The sequence below is a fragment of the Carassius gibelio genome, chromosome B23 (genome assembly GCF_023724105.1).
Source record: "Carassius gibelio isolate Cgi1373 ecotype wild population from Czech Republic chromosome B23, carGib1.2-hapl.c, whole genome shotgun sequence".
In the NCBI taxonomy this organism is placed as follows: Eukaryota; Metazoa; Chordata; class Actinopteri; order Cypriniformes; family Cyprinidae; genus Carassius; species Carassius gibelio.
Genome location: NC_068418.1, coordinates 12,748,118 through 12,771,126, shown reverse-complemented (window position 1 = coordinate 12,771,126; position 23,009 = coordinate 12,748,118). Strand labels below are relative to the sequence as shown.

Below are 23,009 nucleotides of genomic sequence, written 5' to 3'. Positions count from 1 at the left end.
AAAGACCCTTTAATGCAGATTCTGATATTTCTATGGCTAAAAAGAAAGATGCAATTCTGGTAGTTTGTAGTGTAAAGCAATGAGATATTCACACCAGTATATAGCAGACTACTTTCACAAAATGCATATAAATATCATTTGTCACTCTGTATTTACCTATAGTGCATTGGCAAAATTATATTTAAAAGCTTAGTTTAAAATCAAAGCTTTCTAGATTTTTATTATGGGGGAAAACATAACGTGATTCAATTTGAGATGCACAAATAAACAATCCTCAAAAGCCTGATGCATCAAATGTGATTCATTATCTTTTCCAAAAAGTAATGCATGAATAATTACGGTAAGTAAACTTAAGATGCTTTAGTCCAGTAAGTGTTGAAATCTTGAAATATTTCTAACGATATAAACGTTTTTCTTGTTTAATGTGTAAAAATCAGTGAAGAACACACATGTACCAGGACCTGAAGGTGGACTGTTTTAGAATGATACTAAAAGGCCTTTTACTTTACAAATAAGTATAAACTATTATAAACTATTAATCAGATGACAGAAGGCATGTAGTAGATTATGTACAACAGAGATTTACATTGTTATATATTATATTTTACATTAATTACAGGGAATATTGTACAATTTCAAAGTCTGTGCAAATAAATGACTTCTTAAAATGTATAGATTATACATTTACACTTAAAATGTAAGATTACAGTTTGACATGAACAAAAGCGACATCAATACTTGAATGTATATTAAATGTGTAAATCAGTTGTCATCTCCTGATCATGACAGCCCTTATCTGTATATTCCAGGATGTCAAGCGGCCTGCTGAAGTCATCCATGGATCACTCTGTGCCAGAGGTCTGAACACAGGAGACTACGCACAGCCCCTTCCACAATGCCTACAATCTCTAGCCTTCCCATTGGATCCTTCCACCACATGGGTCATCTATCACTGATAGGACAAACCTCCTCAATCATATTCATTTATACCATGTAAAAACTGTTTCGCTTGTTGGCTGTTATCATTTTCCCTTCTAGTTCTTGATTCTGTCCTACACGTCCTTGTTGCTATTGTTTAATTCCTGTCACATTACATGTTATATAATAATAATAATCCATCATCATTATTGAGTATCATTATCTGATAGTTTTATTTTGGCTGGGTGGCAAGGGGTTAAAAACTGAACCTGAGCTTCCGTTTTTAAAAGCATTAGCTTCGACACTCCACTTTTAAAATCTTTCCACTATGCACAATTCTTTCTTTTTTTTTTTTTTTAATTGAACATCTATATGCCAAGACAGCTGTACTCTGCCAGAAGGAATGCTGGGTCAGAATTTGTAATGCAACAACTCATTTCTTATTGATTTTGAACTTGTTTTTAGGTGTTTAAACTTTGATAATATTCTCTGTCATTATCCTGTAAATGTTAGTGTCTCTGAAAATTTATATACGAATGTAACCTCGAGATTGAAATTATTACAAAAATAAATAATCATCCTGGTGATACCAATGGATCTAGATCGAAATGTTCAGTTTAAAAAAAATGCTCCACACACTAGAACAAGACTTGTGACTAAGGATGAAAAAACTTCAGAAATAGTGAGAAGGCTTTGTTCACCATGCTGTTTAATATAGACCCTTTTACAGAAGGTCAAGAGCGATGTGTTGCAGTGATGACTGTACACACTAATATTACCATTAAAATATTTTCCACACAAAAATATTGAGACACTATGAAACATTACCAGAACTACAAGACTGGTTTCACTTACGGTGCTGATACTGTTAGACAATACAGAGACAAAACTGAAGTGCCAGGTGACGATGTAAACATGTCATTAGAATGACAATTTAAGAAAAAAAAAAACCCTCTATAACAAAGGTACATTTGCGAGATCGAATCTTTTAGGCACAGTCGTAAAATCCTGCTTAACAGACACTAGACTATTGATGTGTCAGTTTGCCACCAATTTTACATTTCAATAGTCACTCTGAAAGAAAAAAAGCATGGCTTATCATTTTCATCTCATTGGAGGCTATTTACATTTAACCAAACAATTTATGGAAAGTATGCAGTACTAATGTCTTTAAACCATATCTGAATGTGATGAACATTGGTAAAAAAAATGATCATTGCCAGCTTACCCTAAAAAGTGTTATTGGAGAGTAATGAAATGCATGTTACAAGACATTTTGTTTACAAAAGTAGATTCTAAACAAAATCTGTTAGCTGACACATACATCAAACTTGGATGTTTTTCTTAATCCTCCCCAAAAATGCAGTAAAAACTGTTGATATGGAGAAAAACCTGTCACTTGGCTAGAATGCTCAGACACAATGCAGGGAGAGTCTGCTTGCTTCTGAAAATAATTAACAAAAAACATTTTTTATAAACTACCGTATTGAGATCTGTGAAGGATTGGAAGCTTTAAAGCAAATAATCTGTGATTATTAATTACCATCCAAATGCAGAAAGAAAAATGAACCGATATACATATACATACATATGAATTTTCACATTAAATTGCAAACACTCACACAAAGTGGAAAAAAACTGTGATATGACAATACATGACAAAATAGAAATATTACTCCAATTGACCAGCATACAGGGCCAACATCCTCATCTCTGCTTGTAATATGGCTTCAAAAAAATTCAAGAACATCTTATCAAGGCCTTGTGTGTCATTTCAAAAGGTATACAAAGCTTTATATCAGCGTCCAACATTTATCCAGCCAAATAACTAATGCAATAGTTATTTACGTACATTTCACTGACAGACAGTAGCAGTTTGGAGGAAACCTTCTATTCTTGGGGTAAAAATTTATTACAATCTCATTTAACCTCAGATACATATTCTGATAAGCCAAAAGACAAAACTATCTGAAAGCCACACATTCATAATTTCAACATACATGAGTCTATTAATATATATATCAGGAACATATATGCCTTCATTTCTTTACATTTATTGTAAGGTTATTTAGGCCCCATTTACACTGCATGGCTCAAGTGACCCAAATCCAATTTTTTACTCTCATGTGGCACAGATCGGATATGACCGGTGAACGTGTAAACAGGAAAAAACCGAATGGATTCCAATTTTCTCAGATCGGATTCAGGCCTCCTTCATATGTGGTAATAAATCGGATATGAATCGGATTTGTGCATTTGCATGTGCCATATAAGCAGACAAATCGAATATTCCCCAGTAAATGCGAGTCACACGTCATAAAAAAAGTGACGTCAACCAGCTGAGATCACATGACATTATAGGTGTGATGGAAGATGAAGGATACACACAGTGGAGCAATGCGGAGGTTTCATGTCTTTTAAGTCTTTGGGGCGTGGTTACAGAAATAAAGGGCTCTCCTTTTTTTCTCCGCTATACGAGACCAATGTTTTGCTGATTTTTTTTGTTGACTTTTCAAAATATTGTGGAAAGCGAAACACTGTATAATTTTATTTGCATCTGCATTCATTGTATTTCGTGCTGTTTTACTTCCTTGTCCGAGTCAGAACGTCTACGTTTGGTAGTTTCAGCATTGTACAGTTAAATGCAAAAATCGGATACGGGTCACTTTTGAAAGATGATGTAAGCGGGTCGTCAAAAAAATTGGATATAATCAGAAAATTGGATTTGGGCATCAAGACCTGCAGTGTAAATGCAGCCTTAATGTGTTACTGTGGCTCAAGTGGTAGAGCACTGCGTTAGCAGCGCAAGGTTGTGGGTTCGTTTCCCAGGGAATACGTTAGGTAAAAAATGTTAGCCTGAATGCACTGTAAGTTGCTTTGGATAAAAGCGTCTGCTAAATGCATAAATTTTATTTAAATTTGAAAAAGTGCTCAGTTGGAATGACGTGAAAAAGTGCAGAGACTATAAATGAAAGACATACATAACCACTTAACACCACTTAAAGCACAAATTAAGATTGTCAAGCAGTTAAAATAATAAATATTAAGCGCTGAAAAACCTTACAGACACCACATCAAATTTAAATGAGAACTTCGCAAATTGACAATAAATAAAGTCTGTATAACATTATACTGTACACAATATCAGAGGGAGGAGGTAGACAGAAAGGCAGCGGCTATTCATGATTTTGAAAGAAAGAAGAAGAGACCATATGTGAGACACAAATAACTACAATAGTTATCATCTGGCTTATTACCTTCTCCACTACCGACTGGAAAAATGTTACTGTCCTGTCACATATACACAAAGCATATTCATATGAGTTTATGAATCATAAACTCAATTTTTTTTTTTTAATGGTGGTGTTGGTGAAATCTAACCTTGAACCACAAATCCACATGTATGCATTGACCTTTGGACAGACAGAAACTCACAATCAAGTATAATTCAAGTAATTGCTTATAAAGTGAATTATAGTGCAATCGACGTGTCATTAAATGTTACCCGTCACCTAAGTGTCGGGCAAATAAATGGTCAACATGAACATCACAGGGTACATGAAGTCATTGCCAAATGTTTGGAAAAAGCTGAAAGCAGAGAATTCTAAATTCAAATTTGTTTGCATGCAGTAAATATTTAATTTACTTTCACTGTTTTAAATTTTAAACTTAGTTCATCAATTTGTATATTCCACTTTTTAACCAATACAACATTTTTTATTCATTCTTTTAGCTTTTCAGTGGAATTATGTTACATAGTATTTCAGAAATAACATATTAGCTAACATTTAATAACATTAGTCCTAATAGTCTTGTTAAGCAGGGTGTAATACTAAATTAAGTTCAGCTATTTCCTTGTTTAGCATTTAGTAACTCTCATGCCAGCTTTTGCCAAACACATCAGGCTGTAATTATATTGTATATAGACTAACAAGTGAACATGACAATTACACCTATTGTTAAAGATTAGCATTTCATCCAAAAACATCTGGCTATGACAGGCTTTTGATGGTCACACAGTGAAACAAAATCATAAAATTCATTTCTGGTGAAAAAGCTCCCATGAACCTATTAAAGTCATTTAACCCTGATCATTGTCTAAACGCTGAATCTTTCTTGCTGTTCATATTATTACTTAAAATGCATCACCCTTTCCCTAAATACGCATTCAACTATACAAGTGCATTTCTGAACCGTCAAACTTTCCCACATAATTGAGTCTAGAATAACGAATATATTGTCTAAAAGCCTCCAGATGGACTATCATCATTTTGTGTTAGGATTTATCTAGGACACTAGTGGTATATGCTAAACATATAAATAGCTCAGCAGGCACTTACCTGCCTCCTTAAGGGGAAAGGATGTTCTGCTCTTATGCCACACAGACATAAGTAATGGGACAGCTAACTACTGCACTCACGGCTACAACAATGATGGCCATTAGTAATCCAGGTGCTTTGGCTGCACTGTACATTAACACAACACTCACTCAGAAAAATCAATGCAAACATATATGACACACACCCTCTACGGTGACAGTAAGAGGGACGCACAAACGTTTCTTCCCATCACTTATTGTGTCCCTAAATAGGGGGAATACAATCATATTAAAGGGGTTCTTTTAGTGTCAGTCACAAAGTTAATGTCATCATGTCAGTCCATCATTCAGAACTCATCATCTCGCCTCTTTACTCAGAGTAGTAGTTGTGGAAAAAGGTGAAAGCTCATTTGAAGTCCTGAACTTCATGAGCATCTCATTTGTAGGTGTAAATACATGCTAGTGATTCCCCTTCCTCATTCTTATCTTGTCTTGGATATAGACCATAGAGAACCACAGCATTAAGGTGCTGTGCTCAGACACTATCCTTGTTGCCTCAATTCATTTAACATGTGTTAACCATTCCCTAATTGCACATGACAGAAGAACAGTGATATCACTGGCTTCAATGCTTCTCCAGAGAGAAGAGCTGGTCTTATATACTCATTCCCCCTGAACCACCTCCTCCTGCGGGGTAGTGGCGAAGGCCTCCTCCTCGACGCAGGGAATGGAGCGCCACGGTGCAGCAACCTCGCATGAGAGAACCAATATGGTACATTGGCTGACCAACGCGGTGTGGACCCCGACAGAGCCACGCCACTGTGGGGACCACTGGCACGACCACTGCAAGCAAATCCACCAGGAAGTGCCGGCTCCAGTAGTTCTTTACCGGTAAACCACAGCCAGACGACTTGGACTCTGTGTTCGTAGCACTTTCGTCAACCTCATCTTCATCTTCTTCACCTATATTTATGACATGATCCCCTTCATCCCCAGCGTCTGTTAGTATACCTTGAGGCTGAGTGGTCTGTGGAAGGGGCTCTCCTTCAGTCTCAATCAATGGCTGCACGGAGCAAGGGGAGTTGCAAGGGTTTGGCAAAGGGTCTGTTACAGGTTGAGGTTGAACAGAGATGGTTACTTGGGATCCAATGGTCTCTGTGGTCAAAACTGTTGTGGTGGTTGGTAAGACTGTAAGGAGCTCTGGAACAGTTGTCTCCTTGACAGAGGACTCCAACACTAGATTTTCAGGTCCTTTTGTAACAGACGCATTTGGTGCCCAAGGCTCCATTGAAACAGCTGGTGCAGACTTGTTGGAAAAGTCTGTGACAGCAGAAGCTGTGGCAACTGTTGCCGTAATGGCTGATTCTGTGGCTACCGACTCCAGATCATCTCCCTCATCAGACATCCAGGTAGAGGTTGGACTGCATGCCTGGGAGCGGAAGGTGCGCTCAGCAATAGTGTCCAGATCACAGTTAAAGGATGTACTGGGACCATGGGCAGGGGCCGAAGCAGGTGCATTCTCGTAGTCCGTTTGAATGCCTTGCTCACGTAGGTGATGCAGGTATAGGTGATGATGTGACAAACATGGATGACTAGCACTAACAGTGGTCCCCATCCCGATCCCACTGCAGTGTAGTGGCACAGCTCTCGGCTCGCTGATACTCAGTGCCTCGTAGGTGGAGGAGTGTGGCAGGCGGGAGCACGCGTTGAGCAGCGAGGCTGTTTCTTGAGACAAAAACGCAGCCTCCAGGAGCAGGTCTGCCCTGCTTGCTCCTCTTCCACTTTCTCCACAACAAGCAAACCCGCTGTCCTGCGTGCCCTCACCTGACAAACATGGAATGTCACACCCATTTTCATTACCCCCATGTTCCTGGCCAGTCTGGTCACTTAGCTTGGTGTAGGTAGAGCTGCGGGTAAGCGAGCGAGCTGGGGAGCCTTCGGAAGACTCCACCAGGCCCTCGCTGACCTCCAGCCCTGCCCCCACCACCCCTCCACCTGCCAGTGTTTCTCCTGTTTTGGGGGTCCCGATCTGAGCCAGCTCCATGCTCTGCAATAAAGACTCCAGCTTGTGGTTCTGGAGGTTTATGTCTTGGAAGCACTTTTGCACTCCAGTGTCGGTGTCTCCCAGACTGGATCTGACAACATCAACAACCTGCTTAAGCTGCTGGATCTCCCTACGAGCCTCCTTCAGAGCCAGCTGGGCCTCCACGCGGTGGCACTCCTCTTCAATCCAATCCTCTTGCATACGAGACAGCTGAGTGCGCAACTCATCAATCTCAGTGTCCCTAAGGAAGGAGGGGAAAAAAGACAGAGGTTGTCAAAAGATGAAGCAAGGAAGGAATGTCAAGAAGTGACTGGTGGGTGAAAGACCAAAATTAAAACTGCTGTGTCAAATGTTTTCACTTAATACTTGTTTCTATCCCAGTACAGTGTGATTTGCCAACTATATAGCATTGACTGATAGTTTACTTTCTTTGAAAATGTAACTTTCCTTGAACATGGTGACAGTTTAAGTTAGAGCTGCCCAATATAGTAACACAATGGTTTCAACAGCTGTCTGAGTTTGGGGAAATATCTTCTATTCGTTTGATCAGTGGGAGAAGGGGAATGTGCCTAGAATATTTAGTCACATGGCTTTAATGGCCCTGGTAATTGACTTAAAAAGTAGTGTGCCCAAAACTGAGTGCAGTAAGCAAACATGTACAGGAACAGGCAAACAACTGCCATTGTGATAAATGTAAATGCTGACCAATAGCTCTCTTCAGAGTAGGGATGCACGATATTGGATTTTGGCCGATATTCGATATGCCGATATTTTCAAAATAATTTTGGCCGATGCCGATACCGATATCGATATATATACAAATATATACTGATATATTTAAACTTTAACCCTTAGGGGACTAAGCCCTTTTTGGTCCGTTTTCTCTATTTTTACATTTCGGCTTATAAACCATATGTAATGAGGATGGACCACCATGTATTTGGTATCAATGGATTCAGAAGACCCTAAGCTACCATAAGCATGCATGCAATATGTCTATAAAGGAAGTATGAGTGAAAAATTGTACAATAAACTAGAGAATTTCAAAGACGAAAATGAGATTTTTGTCATTTATTACTGAAAATCCTACCTCACACAACAATAGTTAAAAGTTTTTGACCCAAAAATATATTTTTCAAACTCTTTGCTTGACAGAAATGGGTTAATGTTCAATCAAATGTGTAAAGATCAATTAAATAATTAACTTTATTTACAAACAGTCCTAGGCGTTTTTTTTATTTTTGGGACTAAGCCCTTTTTGGTCTGTTTTCTCTATTTTTATATTTGGGCTTATAAATCATATGTAAAGGAGATGGAACACCATGTGTTTGGTATCTATGGATTCAGAAGACCCTAAGCTACCATAAGCATGCATGCAATATGTTTATATAAAGGAAGTATGAGTGAAAAATTTTACAATAAACTAGAGAATTTCAAAAACGAAAATTAGATTTTTGTCATTTATTACTGAAAAACACACAATATAGAACAGTTTTTGAACAAAGAAAATATATTTTTTCAAACTCTTTGCTTGACAGAAATGTGTTATTGTTTAATCAAATGTGTAAAGAACAATTAAATAATTAACTTTTTTAAAAAACAGTCCTAGACATGCCAGTGAGCAAAGCAAGGCCTCTCCAGGCCTTTCCAGTAATTGTTCCAGAGCTTGTTCTGCCGTAAATCTTTTACTGCTTGCCATTTTGATAAAACAATTCTGTAATAATGCTGTATCTCTCTCGAATTTATCTCTTTGTGCTCGCTAACACTCCGATCACTTTCTGCTTTCTCCACGTGATGCTGATTCTCCGATCGCTCGAATTTAGCTCTTTGTACTCGCTAAAACTCCGATCGCTCTCTGTAACACTCCGATCGCGTTCTGCTTTCTCCACCCTGATGCGGATTCTCTGAACGCTTATTGATTACATGTCTTTTACTTTAGTCCAGCCAGCTTTTACAAGGCTACAGCAGAGCTACTACAGAGTCCTCTGAATCGCTAGAAGACATAACCTTCCTCTGATTGGGTTAAAAAAAGACTCCTCCCAGCGCAAATTTTTCCATTGGCTGTTGCGTGTTGAATCTGCCTAGCACAATCTTTTTCATTGGCCTGTTTACGCAGTGGTATTGCGCAATAAGGGAAGTGTTTAATATACAAACTGGACACCGCTGTTTTCAGCGGAATCTGAGGAAGACGGCAAAAAAACCCGCATCTCTCTAGCATTAATAGTTTTTGAGATAACTACACATTTGTAAAAGTATGCCATTTATCCATGTATCTTTTCTGTACTGATTCTACCATAAATTTATTATTTTACAAATGTAGACAGACATTCACATCTGAAAAACAGGTCAATTATTTCACTTGGAGAATATCGGTTTGGCTCATCGGCAGAAATATTCATATCGGCCGATACCGATAATGGTCATTTTAAGCTTTTATCGGCCGATACCGATGTTGTGCCGATATTATCGTGCATCCCTACTTCAGAGCATTACACAAAATAGCTTTAAAAGCACATTACAATTTCCTTGCTATTAGACAAATGGAGGCTGCCTTTAAAATAAACAGTTTAGAAAAGTTATAAATATTTAGATTATATTCCTTAAAAACAGGGAAATAAATGACAAATTACACAGTCTAAATGCTAATATTCAGCAGTTAGTGCCTTGATAGATAATTGTTACACGGTCTAGAAATCAACTAAGTACAAATTTGCATAATTCCAAAATAAAGGAATAACTTTAATTAACTGCTGCTCAAAGCTGCTTAAAGATCAAAGTAATTTCTTCAGACTGATGAGGTCATAAGTGCATGGGCCCTCATTTTATAAATGAGTCATGCTTTACCTGTTCTGCAGTCTTTCGATGGTTTCTTTGAGCCGTGCTCTGAGGTGTCTGATACACACCTCTTTCTGTTGCAGTGGGGTAAGGTATTGCTCAGGTGGAGGGGGCCGGATACCATGGTTATCATTGCAGGAGGTGTATTTTATGTGACGCCTGATATGGATGAGAAAAGTGGTATATATTACATATAAACAAACAAGAAAGAAGAGAAAGGAGAAATGCATCACTGGTCTATGGATGAGTTGTGTCTCACCTATGGGTTGGGCTTCCATCACTACCCTTGCATGACCCTGAATTGCTACTGCTGCTGAGAGAGGCATTTCCATATGGATCACGGTTACTGACAGGTGCTTGACTCCGTCTGTAGCATAACAGAATCACAATTTCTGAGTGTCACGTTCAAGGCCACTTAGGAGGACGCAGGATGAGGAATAAACAGAATGCACATACACACACTAACATGAACAAACGAAAAGTACAATTCCATGAAACACAAAATCAAACATGCGTACTTATGGTACAAATTGACTAACATGCCTCTCTATACTTACAGTCAACTAGGGGAGAACACCTTTTATATGTAAAGAAAAAAAGACACCCAGCTCACATAAAACTGCAAGCACAAACTGCAACGTAATACAAACAGTTGAATTATGTGCACAGATGACAAATCATGATACGTTTTCATCATGAATCAAATATGAGAAACAAACTGGCAGCTGAACAAGCAGAAATGAACAGCAGAGCCATCTAATGAGAGGTCACTTTGCACACCACAGACATGAAATTATCTTCAACTGTGACACACATATGCAATTCGAGCTTTAAACCCCCAGTAAAATCATAAAGTTCGATTTTATAGGGACATTGTGCTGTGGTTGAAGAGTTTGAAATCCATGCTGACAGAATGCCACATAGAGAACAAAGAAAAATGAAGAAAAGAAGAGAAAGAAAAAAAGAATGTAACAGAAGGGATGATGGCGTGCTGACCGACAGTGGCGTTCCGGGGACTTTGGTGTCAGAAATCCTCTGCTCTGTCTCATAGAGACCATAATGCCTGACTCCATGGGTGTGTAGTCTAGCTCTATAAACCTGCAATAGTCAAAACTGACCCACAAACAAAAAAGAATCATTACACAAGACAGCACACACCTAACGGTCACCTTAACCTCTATTGTATAAAGTTTCAAATGAATGTTTCTGTGGACATTTTCTTGTAAACTTGTTTATAAATATGGGATGAATCTGGTAGAAGCAGTTGTGCTACAAAAATTTTATCATCTGTCATTATGCTCTATTTGTATCCACAATTTTTTTTTTCCAATTTCCTGAAAATTATGTAAACACCGGTCACTGAAATTCCTGATGTAAAATTTTGAATGATTGCTATTTACACAATATTTGGTTAAAGTATGCAACCTTTGAGTCAAACATCCGATTGAAATGAACTTGACTCAATAAAGCTTGTTTCATTACGATCATGAAACTCTGGACACAAGGTTGCAGATCTAACAGATTACTTGACAGATTGTCTGACTAATTGATTAAGTCAGCAGTCGGGGGAGAACAGAGAGAAAGATAGAAAGGAGCTTCTTACTAATTCTGGTTGTCAGAAACACTAGCACAGGGCTGGGAAGGATCAGAGCAACTTTGCAACACTTAAAAGAATAAAAAAATCATGCTGGACATATGAGGCTTACTAAATTACTTTTGACAGAATTAGACTGTTTCCATCATCCTTGCTGGCATTAAAAGCCTCTTTTATGTAAGCGAAAGAGATTCTAACTAACTGATTTCAAGATCTTCTGAACATGCAATTTCATTCTGTATGCTGACCTCACATAACCTACCAAATTCATAAGAGGCAAAATAATACACAATCGCCAGTCAAATTCTAGGAGCAATAGATCATTGGGTATCTTAGAGCAAAATGACTCTTTAATCTCCCAGAAACATTCTCTTTAGGGAAAATTAAATCTTGGGTTAGCAGCGCTGAAAGCAAGCACTTTAGGTGGTGCAGAGTGCTGTTTTTACAGGCATGATAGATAAGTCTGAATCCTGACTGATCATTTTTATTTCAGTTTTGTGAGTGAGTTTTGAGTAAATCAGTATCAGCAGCAACCTCTAAAATCCTTATATCAGCTGACCACTGAAGTTGAAGTACTAAAATTACTAAAAATAAAATAAAAATCTATTATAAGCTAAACAAAACATCATAATTGTCAATAATAACTAATAAAAAGGATACACACATAAACATGGCTAAAACCTACAGTTTTGTTCAAAATAATAGCAGTACAATGTGACTAACCAGAATAATCAAGGTTTTTAGTATATTTTTTATTGCTACGTGGCAAACAAGTTACCAGTAGGTTCAGTAGATTGTCAGAAAACAAACAAGACCCAGCATTCATGATATGCACACTCTTAAGGCTGTGCAATTGGGCAATTAGTTGAAAGGGGTGTGTTCAAAAAAATAGCAGTGTCTACCTTTGACTGTACAAACTCAAAACTATTTTGTACAAACATTTTTTTTTCTGGGATTTAGCAATCCTGTGAATCACTAAACTAATATTTAGTTGTATGACCACAGTTTTTTAAAACTGCTTGACATCTGTGTGGCATGGAGTCAACCAACTTGTGGCACCTCTCAGCTGTTATTCCACTCCATGATTCTTTAACAACATTCCACAATTCATTCACATTTCTTGGTTTTGCTTCAGAAACAGCATTTTTGATATCACCCCACAAGTTCTCAATTGGATTAAGGTCTGGAGATTGGGCTGGCCACTCCATAACATTAATTTTGTTGGTTTGGAACCAAGACTTTGCCCGTTTACTAGTGTGTTTTGGGTCATTGTCTTGTTGAAACAACCATTTCAAGGGCATGTCCTCTTCAGCATAGGGCAACATGACCTCTTCAAGTATTTTAACATATGCAAACTGATCCATGATCCCTGGTATGCGATAAATAGGCCCAACACCATAGTAGGAGAAACATGCCCATATCATGATGCTTGCACCTCCATGCTTCACTGTCTTCACTGTGTACTGTGGCTTGAATTCAGAGTTTGGGGGTCGTCTCACAAACTGCCTGTGGCCCTTGGACCCAAAAAGAACAATTTTACTCTCATCAGTCCACAAAATGTTCCTCCATTTCTCTTTAGGCCAGTTGATGTGTTCTTTGGCAAATTGTAACCTCTTCTGCTCATGCCTTTTTTTTAACAGAGGGACTTTGCGGGGGATTCTTGAAAATAGATTAGCTTCACACAGACGTCTTCTAACTGTCACAGTACTTACAGGTAACTCCAGACTGTCTTTGATCATCCTGGAGGTAATCATTGGCTGAGCCTTTGCCATTCTGGTTATTCTTCTATCCATTTTGATGGTTGTCTTCCGTTTTCTTCCACGTCTCTCTGGTTTTGCTCTCCATTTTAAGGCATTGGAGATCATTTTAGCTGAACAGCCTATCATTTTTTGCACCTCTTTATAGGTTTTCCCCTCTCTAATCAACTTTTTAATCAAAGTACGCTGTTCTTCTGAACAATGTCTTGAACGACCCATTTTCCTCAGCTTTCAAATGCATGTTCAACAAGTGTTGGCTTCATCCTTAAATAGGGGCCACCTGATTCACACCTGTTTCTTCACAAAATTGATGACCTCAGTGATTGAATGCCACACTGCTATTTTTTTGAACACACCCCTTTCAACTAATTCAACTAATTTCCCAATTGCACAGCCTTAAGAGCGTGCATATCATGAATGCTGGGTCTCATTTGTTTTCTGAGAATCTACTGAACCTACTGGTAACTTGTTTGCCACGTAGCAATAAAAAAATATACGAAAAACCTTGATTATTCTGGTTAGTCACATTGTACTGCTATTATTTTGAACAATACTGTACATTAAATTGAAAACTGGAAATTTAAAAATACAACCTAAAATATTAATAAATAATATAATAGTATATAAATAACACTAAAATAACTCTAAATATTGTCTAAATATAATTCTCTTGAGTTGACAACAAGGTACCAATCAAAACAGCACATTTACAGTGATACGCCACTATAACTACGGTCCACCAGGACCACCATTGGTGGGCTATAAAAGGTTTGCTGAACTACCTAACCATGAAAGCAAGCCAAGGTCATGGTTAAGGTGAGAGCAAAGCAAAGAAAATAAAAAAGTGAAAGACCTGAAACAAACAAAGCGTGCTTGAGGAGTGATAGAGAAAAAGAGGACTCTGCTATCAATACTGATAGCAAGGAAAAGAAGGAAGAGAGAGAAAAGCAGACAGGGTAGTTGGACAGACCAGCTACGTCCATTATGTTTTCAGTGATATGGATCAATTGAGGGAAAGTTGGGTAATGTGTAGTGAATATGTGCACAGCATTGCCACACACGCATTAGAATCACTGTGAAAATATCACATTCACTGTCGATCTCACAGATCATCATTTCAATCACAGCCAAAATGGCTTCTCGTGGAACAGATTTACAGATGATTACAGATCCATTTGCTCTTCCTCTGAGCTTCTGCCAAAGACCGGTGAGTTCAGCGTAAACTGCCCTCTCAGATCCTCAACATCAGCATCAGTGGTAGCAGGTAATGGGCTGGTTTTAAATTGGCGTGTGAATGCCCAGTGCAGCAGTGTTAACTACACGACCATGCCCTACTATAGGGTACTGAATCAGAGTCTCACACAGGGGACGCAGAGGGAGACGACAGCATTTGCTGCAAGTGGTGCTTAGGCTGTAGGGCCTTCAGCAGGTTGAATCTGAGGAAACAGAGATGAGACAGACGCACAGAGCTGGGCTCTACTGCAATATTACCATTAAAACGCATCGCCACTACTAGTATATATGAGTTGCACACAGGCGTGGCTTAAAATTTTTAACAGTTTCCAAAACATATTAAGCACAAATATTGATTTCTGAAGGATAAATACATTTTGAAATCAGTTATTTAAAAATGTTATAATTTTTGTTCACAATATTACAATATATTGATGAAATAAATGCAGCCTTGCATAAGAGACTAATCATACGGATCCCAAACTTTTGAACATTAGTGTACATTTGTGAGTATGTGTTTAATATCCAAGTACATTAATGTGCTTAGAAATCTTTTAAACTGGCCCCTTAGAAAGTTTTTATACAATCTGGCACTTGTAGGGTGAAAAGGTCTTGACAGCAGAGAGAGAAATTGAAAGTGCTAAACAGCGGATGTACAGTAGTAATGACGGCAGCACAGGAAAGAGAGAGAAAGGATTATCGAAGCACTTGAAGCACAAAAGGTCGTTAAACTGCAGCAGAGATCATACTGTGATTAAGAGCGTTAAACAGCAGCTAGATGGGTTAGATATTACAGTGAAGCACCAACGCAGCTGCAAGTCTGATTTGAAGAGAGACAAACGGTGCCGTACTTGCGTGATCCAGAGCCAGATCTTTTATTCGAAGGTGAAGACATGGAGTCAGCAGTCCTCTCCTTCCTTTTTCCTTCTTCAGCTGGATCGGTCTTCCTTGCTGTCAACACAGCATGAAAAGCTCAGCTGCAGCCAGCCTGAATAAAACACAAGAACACAGACAATGTCGTCAGTTTGACTTGAGGAAATGATTCTCTATATCAAATCATGTATCAATCCTCATCTCATTTACGTAACAGCAGGTTCCTAAGGAGGTACATTCTAAAAAGGAATGTTTCAGGTTTGTTGCAGCACTGTAATATTATTAAAGTGACAGTTCACCCAAAAATGTAATCATTTTCCTACCTTCCATGTCAGTCCAAACCTAAATGACTTTCTTTGGTCTGCAGAAAATTAAAGAAACACTTTTTTTTTTTAAATGTAGTGTTTTGAAAATGCATTTTTCTGTTCATGTTCCATAGAACAAGGAGTGAATGATTTTAAAAAGTTTTCACTTTTAAGTGAACTGTCCCTTTAAGATGTCAACTTAATGTTTGCATTTTTCTCTTACAGTATCAAGTGAAGCAGATCATGCCATCAAAGTCAAAAGGAAACATAAGAATCTGTTTATTTAATCTAATCTATCTGATCTCTTCACACTCAGCATGCCTGGCAGCAGCATTGCTTGCGGAGCTGTAATATATTTAACATTGTGCTGATATCTACAGACTGGTTGGTCTCTGACTCTGCGTTGGTGCGAGGCCAGACAACAGAAATAACAGAGCTTTAACTTTCACAATCAGATTACTCAGTGAAATCATGATCTACCCAGAAGCTTCATTCCTGATACAGCTAGAATATTTAATTTGAGAGAAACAGACAAAAGAGGAAATGGTAAAAAGCAGCGATTTCTACTACATTGTGCATCCTGAGACACATGGTGAGGGAAAAGAGGGATTAATGATCTAAATAATTAAAAAGGATCTGGCACAGCTTAGTATAAGCAATGATACACTGCAATATGCTCCTCATAATGAGCAACTCAATCCTTTATCATAATGATATGACCTTTCAACCACTTGGGGTTTGTTGGGTGATGAAAATGAACACAACAGACCGCTGTTATTATGGTCAACAAAAAACGTAAAAAGCATTTTCATTAAGTGAAATAAAGTAAATAATTAAATAAGAAATAATTAAGATGAAAAATTAAGTGTAAGTGAAATAAAAAGTAAAGAAAACTAAATTACAATGATGAAAGCTCATTAAAGCAATACAAAATTATATTATTAATAAATAACTACATTGTGAATAAATAAACAGGGGTCTAATATATTTTTTAGTGGAAACTGTGCAGTCGCTGAGTCAGTATCAGGACAGTGTGGTGTCCCTCTGACGCAGAGTGAGTCATAATGTAGAGAGCAGCTGTGAGATCCATCCTATCTGTTTGAACTTTGCACTAATGCAGAAGACTACAGTCTCAGTCTTTCTAATTTTATACCGTCTGCCTAGTTTGTATCAAGTTCAGATCATTCAGATCAAATGGAAAATGAACTAATAAACTTAACTTTGTGTGTGGCACATAAATTAAGCAGACATGTCTGAAGAAGGAGTTATTGAAAAACATATGTGAAAGCAAGTACAAATACAAATATAAAAATATGAATTGCATAGAAAAGAACATTGTATTTGCATTAGGAAGAATTAAGGTAATATATTTTGATGATGAAATCTGCTGTGTCATGCTCCTGCTACAGCACTGGATGACCTCTGGCTGCTGTCGTATGAGATGTGCAGAGAGCTGCAGATGAGTGATTGTTATGACCCAGCACGTCTCTTCTCTCTCACAGGCCACATTCAAGATATATTACTGCAGAAACACTTGCTCATAAATCATGTCAAGCTGGAAAAACAACATATATATATATATATATACATATATATAAAAGCACTATAAAGTAGTCCGTATAATTTATTCTCCATAAGATGTCAGAAGCCATATAATGAGGAGTAGACTGAAATTTATGTAATTATTCTGGCATTGTTAACTAATAACAGAACTATTAAAACATAGTTTTCATTAACTGAAATAAAGCTAGGTTACACTTTATTTTAAGGTGTCCTTGTAACAGTGTAATTATACATTTAAGTACTGAGTAATATTAATTAAAGGAAATTTTAATTTTGGGACTGGGCAATTCATTCATTCATTTTGGCGTCACTTTGACAGCAAATAACTTTACATCTGAGGCGTTTAAAGACTCCGTTTGTCCATTATTTATTTCTAAAGATACACGACAATGTATAAAGGGCTCCATTACCTTCTATGTTACATTATGGCCCCGTAGAAACAGTTTTTGTAAAAAATAGGCTAACTATTGCGTCATAACCACTCGTCTCTCTGTCGCATTACCGTACAGACAAGAGGAGAAGCTCGCAGGCAATTAACTTAATATGGCGTACTGGCGTTACATTTTAAAATACTATACACAATAATTAATCAGAATATTTACTCCTGCTCACTCACGACAAAGAACTCCCCGCTCAAGCTAACTGTCTCTGCAAGATTAACGATGGCAGTTTGCACGCACAGCTACTAGAAGATTTACATCTGTCAGACAGGTTGCTGACGTCGTCAAGCTTCGTTTGAGTCTGCGCGTCAGAAACGGAAGTGCTAAAAAACGCTAAAAATGGGCTTCACTTATCTCAATTGAGTTCCAATGGGGTCACTGTGTCCATTTCTTTTACTGTCTATGTGTAAAGCTGCTTGAGTTTAGCAAACAGGAACAACCAGGGTCGGCGGCAGAGCGCACAAAGTGAGGGGGCAGGTGCTGGGGGTTATTTTGGAAAACAATTGTTTCTGAAAGTCATCTTCAGTTGCAATGGAAAAACGCAAAGTTCAATATAACAATATATAGCTTAGTTTAATATATAAACTGAATGTTCATCAACTATTGCATGCAGTAGTAGATTCCCGTGTTTACAGTTCTGTAAAATAACCTACTGGAAGCTCTGTAGGTTTGTTGTATAGGCCTATAGCTAAAAATATTAAAATTACTAACATGCAATAACATTTTCAATAACTTCCATTGCTGAAAAAAAGAAGAATGTAGGCCTAGAAATTTATGTCATACTGTATACACAATTAATCGCATATTTTCATGTACTGCACACTAATAACTAAGTTTCGTATAAGTCGCATTTTCAGAAATAATAACGGCAATCCTAATAATGTTATAATGTACAACATTATGAACACTAGGCCTATATGATATTTTAGTTCCTCTCACTTAACCGTACCAGAACAGAACAGTAATTCAAAATATATCATTCTAATGGATAAAATATAACTGAAGTAGGGTATATAATAATATGGGCTTAGCAAAAAACAAGCCAAAACAAATTAATTGAAAATGAAACGCAAGGTAGAGTTGGGCTTACTTCTCTTATTAGACAATTAGGACAAATGTGTCCATATTCGCCATGTAGCCTTTTTGAAGCTAAACTATTAGAGTATTTATTAGGTAAAATAGCATTTGTAGTTACACACGCATTCCAGTATCGACAGAAAAATATTATAAAAGGCAAAAAAAAAAAATAAATAAACTGTTTTTCATACAATACCTAAAATCATATAGTTATTTTTTTCTATGGTATTGAGGTGTGCTATATGTGTGGTTTTACCTGTCTTTATCATGATCTAAATCTATGCTATGGAAGACCAATGGTTAATTAAAGGGGGGGTGAAATGCTATTTCATGCATACTGAGTTTTTTACACTGTTAAAGAGTTGGATTCCCATGCTAAACATGGACAAAGTTAAAAAAAAATTAAGTTTGAAGGAGTATTTCTGTTCCAAAAAAACCTCTTCCGGTTTGTCACAAGTTTCATAAAGTTTTTTTCGAGTATGGCTCTGTGTGACGTTAGATGGAGCGGAATTTCCTTATATGGGTCCTAAGGCACTTCTGCCGGAAGAGTGCGCGCTCCCATATAGCACAGCACAGACATTCACTGATCAGAGCGAGAGACAGAAATGTCACCAAAGCACAGCAGACCAAAAAAAAAAAAAAAAAAAAAACAGCAGTGGATGGAGTTTATTTTTACAGAGCATCAACGGAGTTGTGCAAGTGTTTTTGTTTGTTCCCTTCATTTCGAAGATGCTTGTTTTACAAACAAGGCCCAGTTTGACGCTGGATTTGCACATCGTTTATTTCTTAAGGATAATGCAGTCCCAACGAAAAAGGGTCACGATCGTGTGTTGGAACCGCAGGCGGTGAGTAAAACTGCTTCAAATATCTCTGTGTTGTTAACTTAGCTATCGGCGCGTAAGCACATCAAGTAAACAACATGCGATGTTGGCATCAAACTGCACTTCCCACATGTACACCTTTAAAGAAAAAAAAAAGACGACATAAAGTGGAACTTAATCATTTTCCAAAACCACTAAGCAAATATATACAGTTTCAATACATACCACATAGGGACGTCCTGCTGTAGTCGTTGCTGCTGCTGATCTTGTTAAATTTCAGCCTCTGGATCTGATTCTGGATCATAAATATACGGCTGAATCTGACTGTTAGCCATGGTTTGTTTTGGATGTTTTTTTCCTCAAGGTAATGTCACAGCTTCCAAACGCTCTCAACGCAAAAGCCTACTGGCGCTCGTGATTCTTTAGCTCCGCCCAAACGTCACGCCTCCAGCGGTATAGACTATCTTTCTCTTATAAATATAATAAAACTAAAGACTTTTTGGAGTTATGAAGGATGCAGTACTTACTCTATAGATTAACAGGATATTGAGTGAAAATGAGCATTTCACCCCCCTTTAAAAAATTTACATCTGTATCTTAACTCAAGCTACTACTATTATCCAATGTGACATCAGAGAATAATTTAAAATATTGTATCATTGCATTCTACGGTACCTTTACATAATAATAAATGTAAAATTGATATATGAAAAAAATTACTAAAGCAAATATCAATCTTTCAATCTTACTAAAACTTACTAAAAATAAAATAAAAACCTTTTAAAAATAAAAAATAAGAATACATTTCAGAATAAATCATAATTGTACAAATAACACTAAAACAACACTGAATTCACATTTAACTCAATCATTGAGTCATTATTGAGTTCATCAGTTTAATTTATTAACAAAATCCTTAGGTTAACAGTCATGGTCACTATGATATTTGTATGGAAATACCTGTGTAGAGTCTTCAAAATCTTTTGTTGTTGTTGTTGTTACAGAAGAAAGAAAATATGTTTGGAATTAAAAAATGAATAAATAATGCAGAATGTAGGCCCATATTTACATTAAATAATCTTATCATTAAATTAAATAATATCAGAATGTTTACTTGCAGAACTATTTCTTTAAAAAATCTGGTCCCACCCTTAATAAAAATGAGTAAACCCATCTTATGTTTGCCTAAATCTTTTGGGAGCCAGACTAAGATATGTAAGAAAGTGATCAGAAGTAAGTACTTATGAAGTCATTTATCATGTCATCCATCCTCATGGGTCCTTAGAGAGAAGTGATCAGTCAGTGGATTGAATGGAGCTAAATGTATCCAGTGTGGACGGATAAACGCAGCATGAATGCTCTGAAGTGCATTAACAATGCAGCAACTCTGTCATGTCACAAACAAAAACTTTGAGTAGTTGAAATCAGTGCAATCAGCTAAAGTAGATTTATCAATTAATCAACACTATATTTACCTCACAAACCATTACAAATAGTAAGAAATACATATTAAACATTTCCAGTGACACTATACTTAATGTCAATATAGAGAATGAATGTAGATAAAGTGATTTTGATTTTTGATATAAGAGAGATCCAAATGCCTACATCAATGTCATTCCACAACAGTTTAGGATTAACTGAAAGGGATATTTCATCCAAAATAAAAAATTCTGTCGTCATTTACTCATCCTAAAGTTGGAGCTGTTCTGGCGGTTGACGTCGGACATATTTGTTGTGCGCACGCCTCTGAAATATGCTAGTCTCGGTAGTTTATTCAGAGGATCAAAAGAAGTGACGTTTCCTCACTTTAGCAAAGTAAATCTAGTCTCCTCTTGGCTTATATCGAAATCCTCCAACATTTTTCTTTACAAATCCTCGGTTTTTACTTTTAATTCATGACCGGAATTTTGTTTTGTTCTCTGCGTTTGCCGATGTCCTATGTTATTCGCCGGAACAGCTTCCGTGTCAGTTAGATGGAGTGAGAGAGAAGTGTTATGTTTGAAATATGGATCATTTTCATTCAAAAATGCATGGAATCACTACAGGAGGCCATATGTAAATATGTTATTGATATCAAGTGTGCTCATTGTAGCTGAACCAATGTTTAAGGAAATGCTTTGGGAGATTGGCCTACATGCTGAGAAGATGTAGAGCAGTCACTATAGAGACAGTCATCCAGCCACTATTCTAGAACGTAAACTCCTCAAGTGTTGTGAATGGCTTTCCTGGCTTGTGTGTATGTGGTGAGACAGACAGACGGGATGGCATGTTGGTCACATTACACAACCACAAGGCAAGCCTCAATGGCACGTCTGCATGCAATAAACAGCAACCTGCACAAAGGAGAAAGTGATAATTGCTGTAATACCGGAGAGATTACTACTAGTGATGCACCATGACACACTGTACAGTTAAACATGATTTAATATGTTCAAAATAATGTTAACTTGCTTGATTGTGATGAAGACTACACATGATGATCTTTCCAGATCCTCACAAATCCACTTTTAAGCACACTTTCTCTGCAGTCCTCAAGTCCTTACAGGGATGCAAGGTCATACAGCACCCTAGGCCCTACAACTACCCGGTCCCTGTCACGACTCACAGAGCACAAAACGTGCTGAAACCAGATCAGCAATAAAGCATTCCCAGGGCTACAGAACGACAAATAATAAGTTATAAAAACACAGGTCTAGATTACAAGAGTATGGTAGCGCAATACCAAAACAACTATACGCATGCTCGTTGCAGGGAAACATCTGCTGTGCGCGCACATCGAAAGACCGATACACAAAATGTGTGCGAAACGCGGCGTGCAAATAAACAACATTTAGCTTGCGAATGTGATATATCGTTTTGTTCGGTACATTCAGACTTCATATAAACCCTTTACCTGGCGCGTCACAGTCCTTGGTTTGTCCTACACAAGGGAAATGCATAAGGAGTCTTTCGCTACAAAGATACATCACGATTCGCACGTCATACTGCAATGCAAAACATTTGACATGTACCTGGTTGCAGCCTTACGGCGATAATCAGCTTGCCTTCATGTAAACAGCAGTTTTGTCGTGTTTACGCGGGTGCTCGTCCCCGTCAAGGACTCCGCCACAGCGGTGCTCCGCTGCTCGGGAGGGCGAGTCGACGGGGCGGTGCTGCTGCTGATGATGAGAGGGATTCTGGCGCATGAGGTTGGTTTGAGAGCCTCGTGAGGGAAGACGAACGTTGACA

General features: G+C 37.6%; 2 protein-coding genes across 7 annotated transcripts in view; one reads left to right on the top strand and one right to left on the bottom strand.

Moving 5' to 3' along the window:
- LOC128011783 (syntenin-1) overlaps positions 1-1,511 on the top strand; it is a 12,735-nt gene extending 11,224 nt beyond the window's left edge. Inside the window, exon 9 of the mRNA XM_052594503.1 lies at positions 810-1,511. Coding sequence (XP_052450463.1) covers positions 810-864 — 55 coding nt within the window. The 3' untranslated portion in view covers positions 865-1,511. The remainder of the gene's footprint in view (positions 1-809) is intronic.
- On the bottom strand, positions 1,229-23,009 carry LOC128011778 (syntaphilin-like). 6 transcript variants are annotated; one of them, XM_052594491.1, is made up of 7 exons: positions 22,793-23,009; positions 15,551-15,687; positions 14,828-14,902; positions 11,112-11,228; positions 10,375-10,482; positions 10,125-10,274; positions 1,229-7,521 (listed from the first exon to the last, which is right to left on the bottom strand). In XM_052594491.1, the coding sequence occupies exons 2-7, from the start codon at positions 15,592-15,594 to the stop codon at positions 5,892-5,894; spliced, it is 2,124 nt and encodes a 707-aa protein (XP_052450451.1). In that variant the 5' UTR covers positions 15,595-15,687; positions 22,793-23,009; the 3' UTR covers positions 1,229-5,891. The 6 variants fall into 6 exon arrangements, with proteins under 6 accessions (XP_052450451.1, XP_052450454.1, XP_052450452.1 ...); XM_052594494.1 differs by lacking the exon at positions 11,112-11,228; XM_052594492.1 differs by lacking the exon at positions 14,828-14,902.

What these genes read in the sequence shown, in the direction of transcription:
- LOC128011778 (XM_052594490.1), bottom strand. Translation starts at nt 14,970, where the DNA reads ATGCGTTTTAATGGTAATATTGCAGTAGAGCCCAGCTCTGTGCGTCTG. An exon ending in TCTCCCTCTGCGTCCCCTGT is followed by an intron (nt 11,229 to 14,827) that starts GTGAGACTCTGA and finishes TTTGTGGGTCAG; the next exon opens with TTTTGACTATTGCAGGTTTA. An exon ending in TCCCCGGAACGCCACTGTCG is followed by an intron (nt 10,483 to 11,111) that starts GTCAGCACGCCA and finishes GTTATGCTACAG; the next exon opens with ACGGAGTCAAGCACCTGTCA.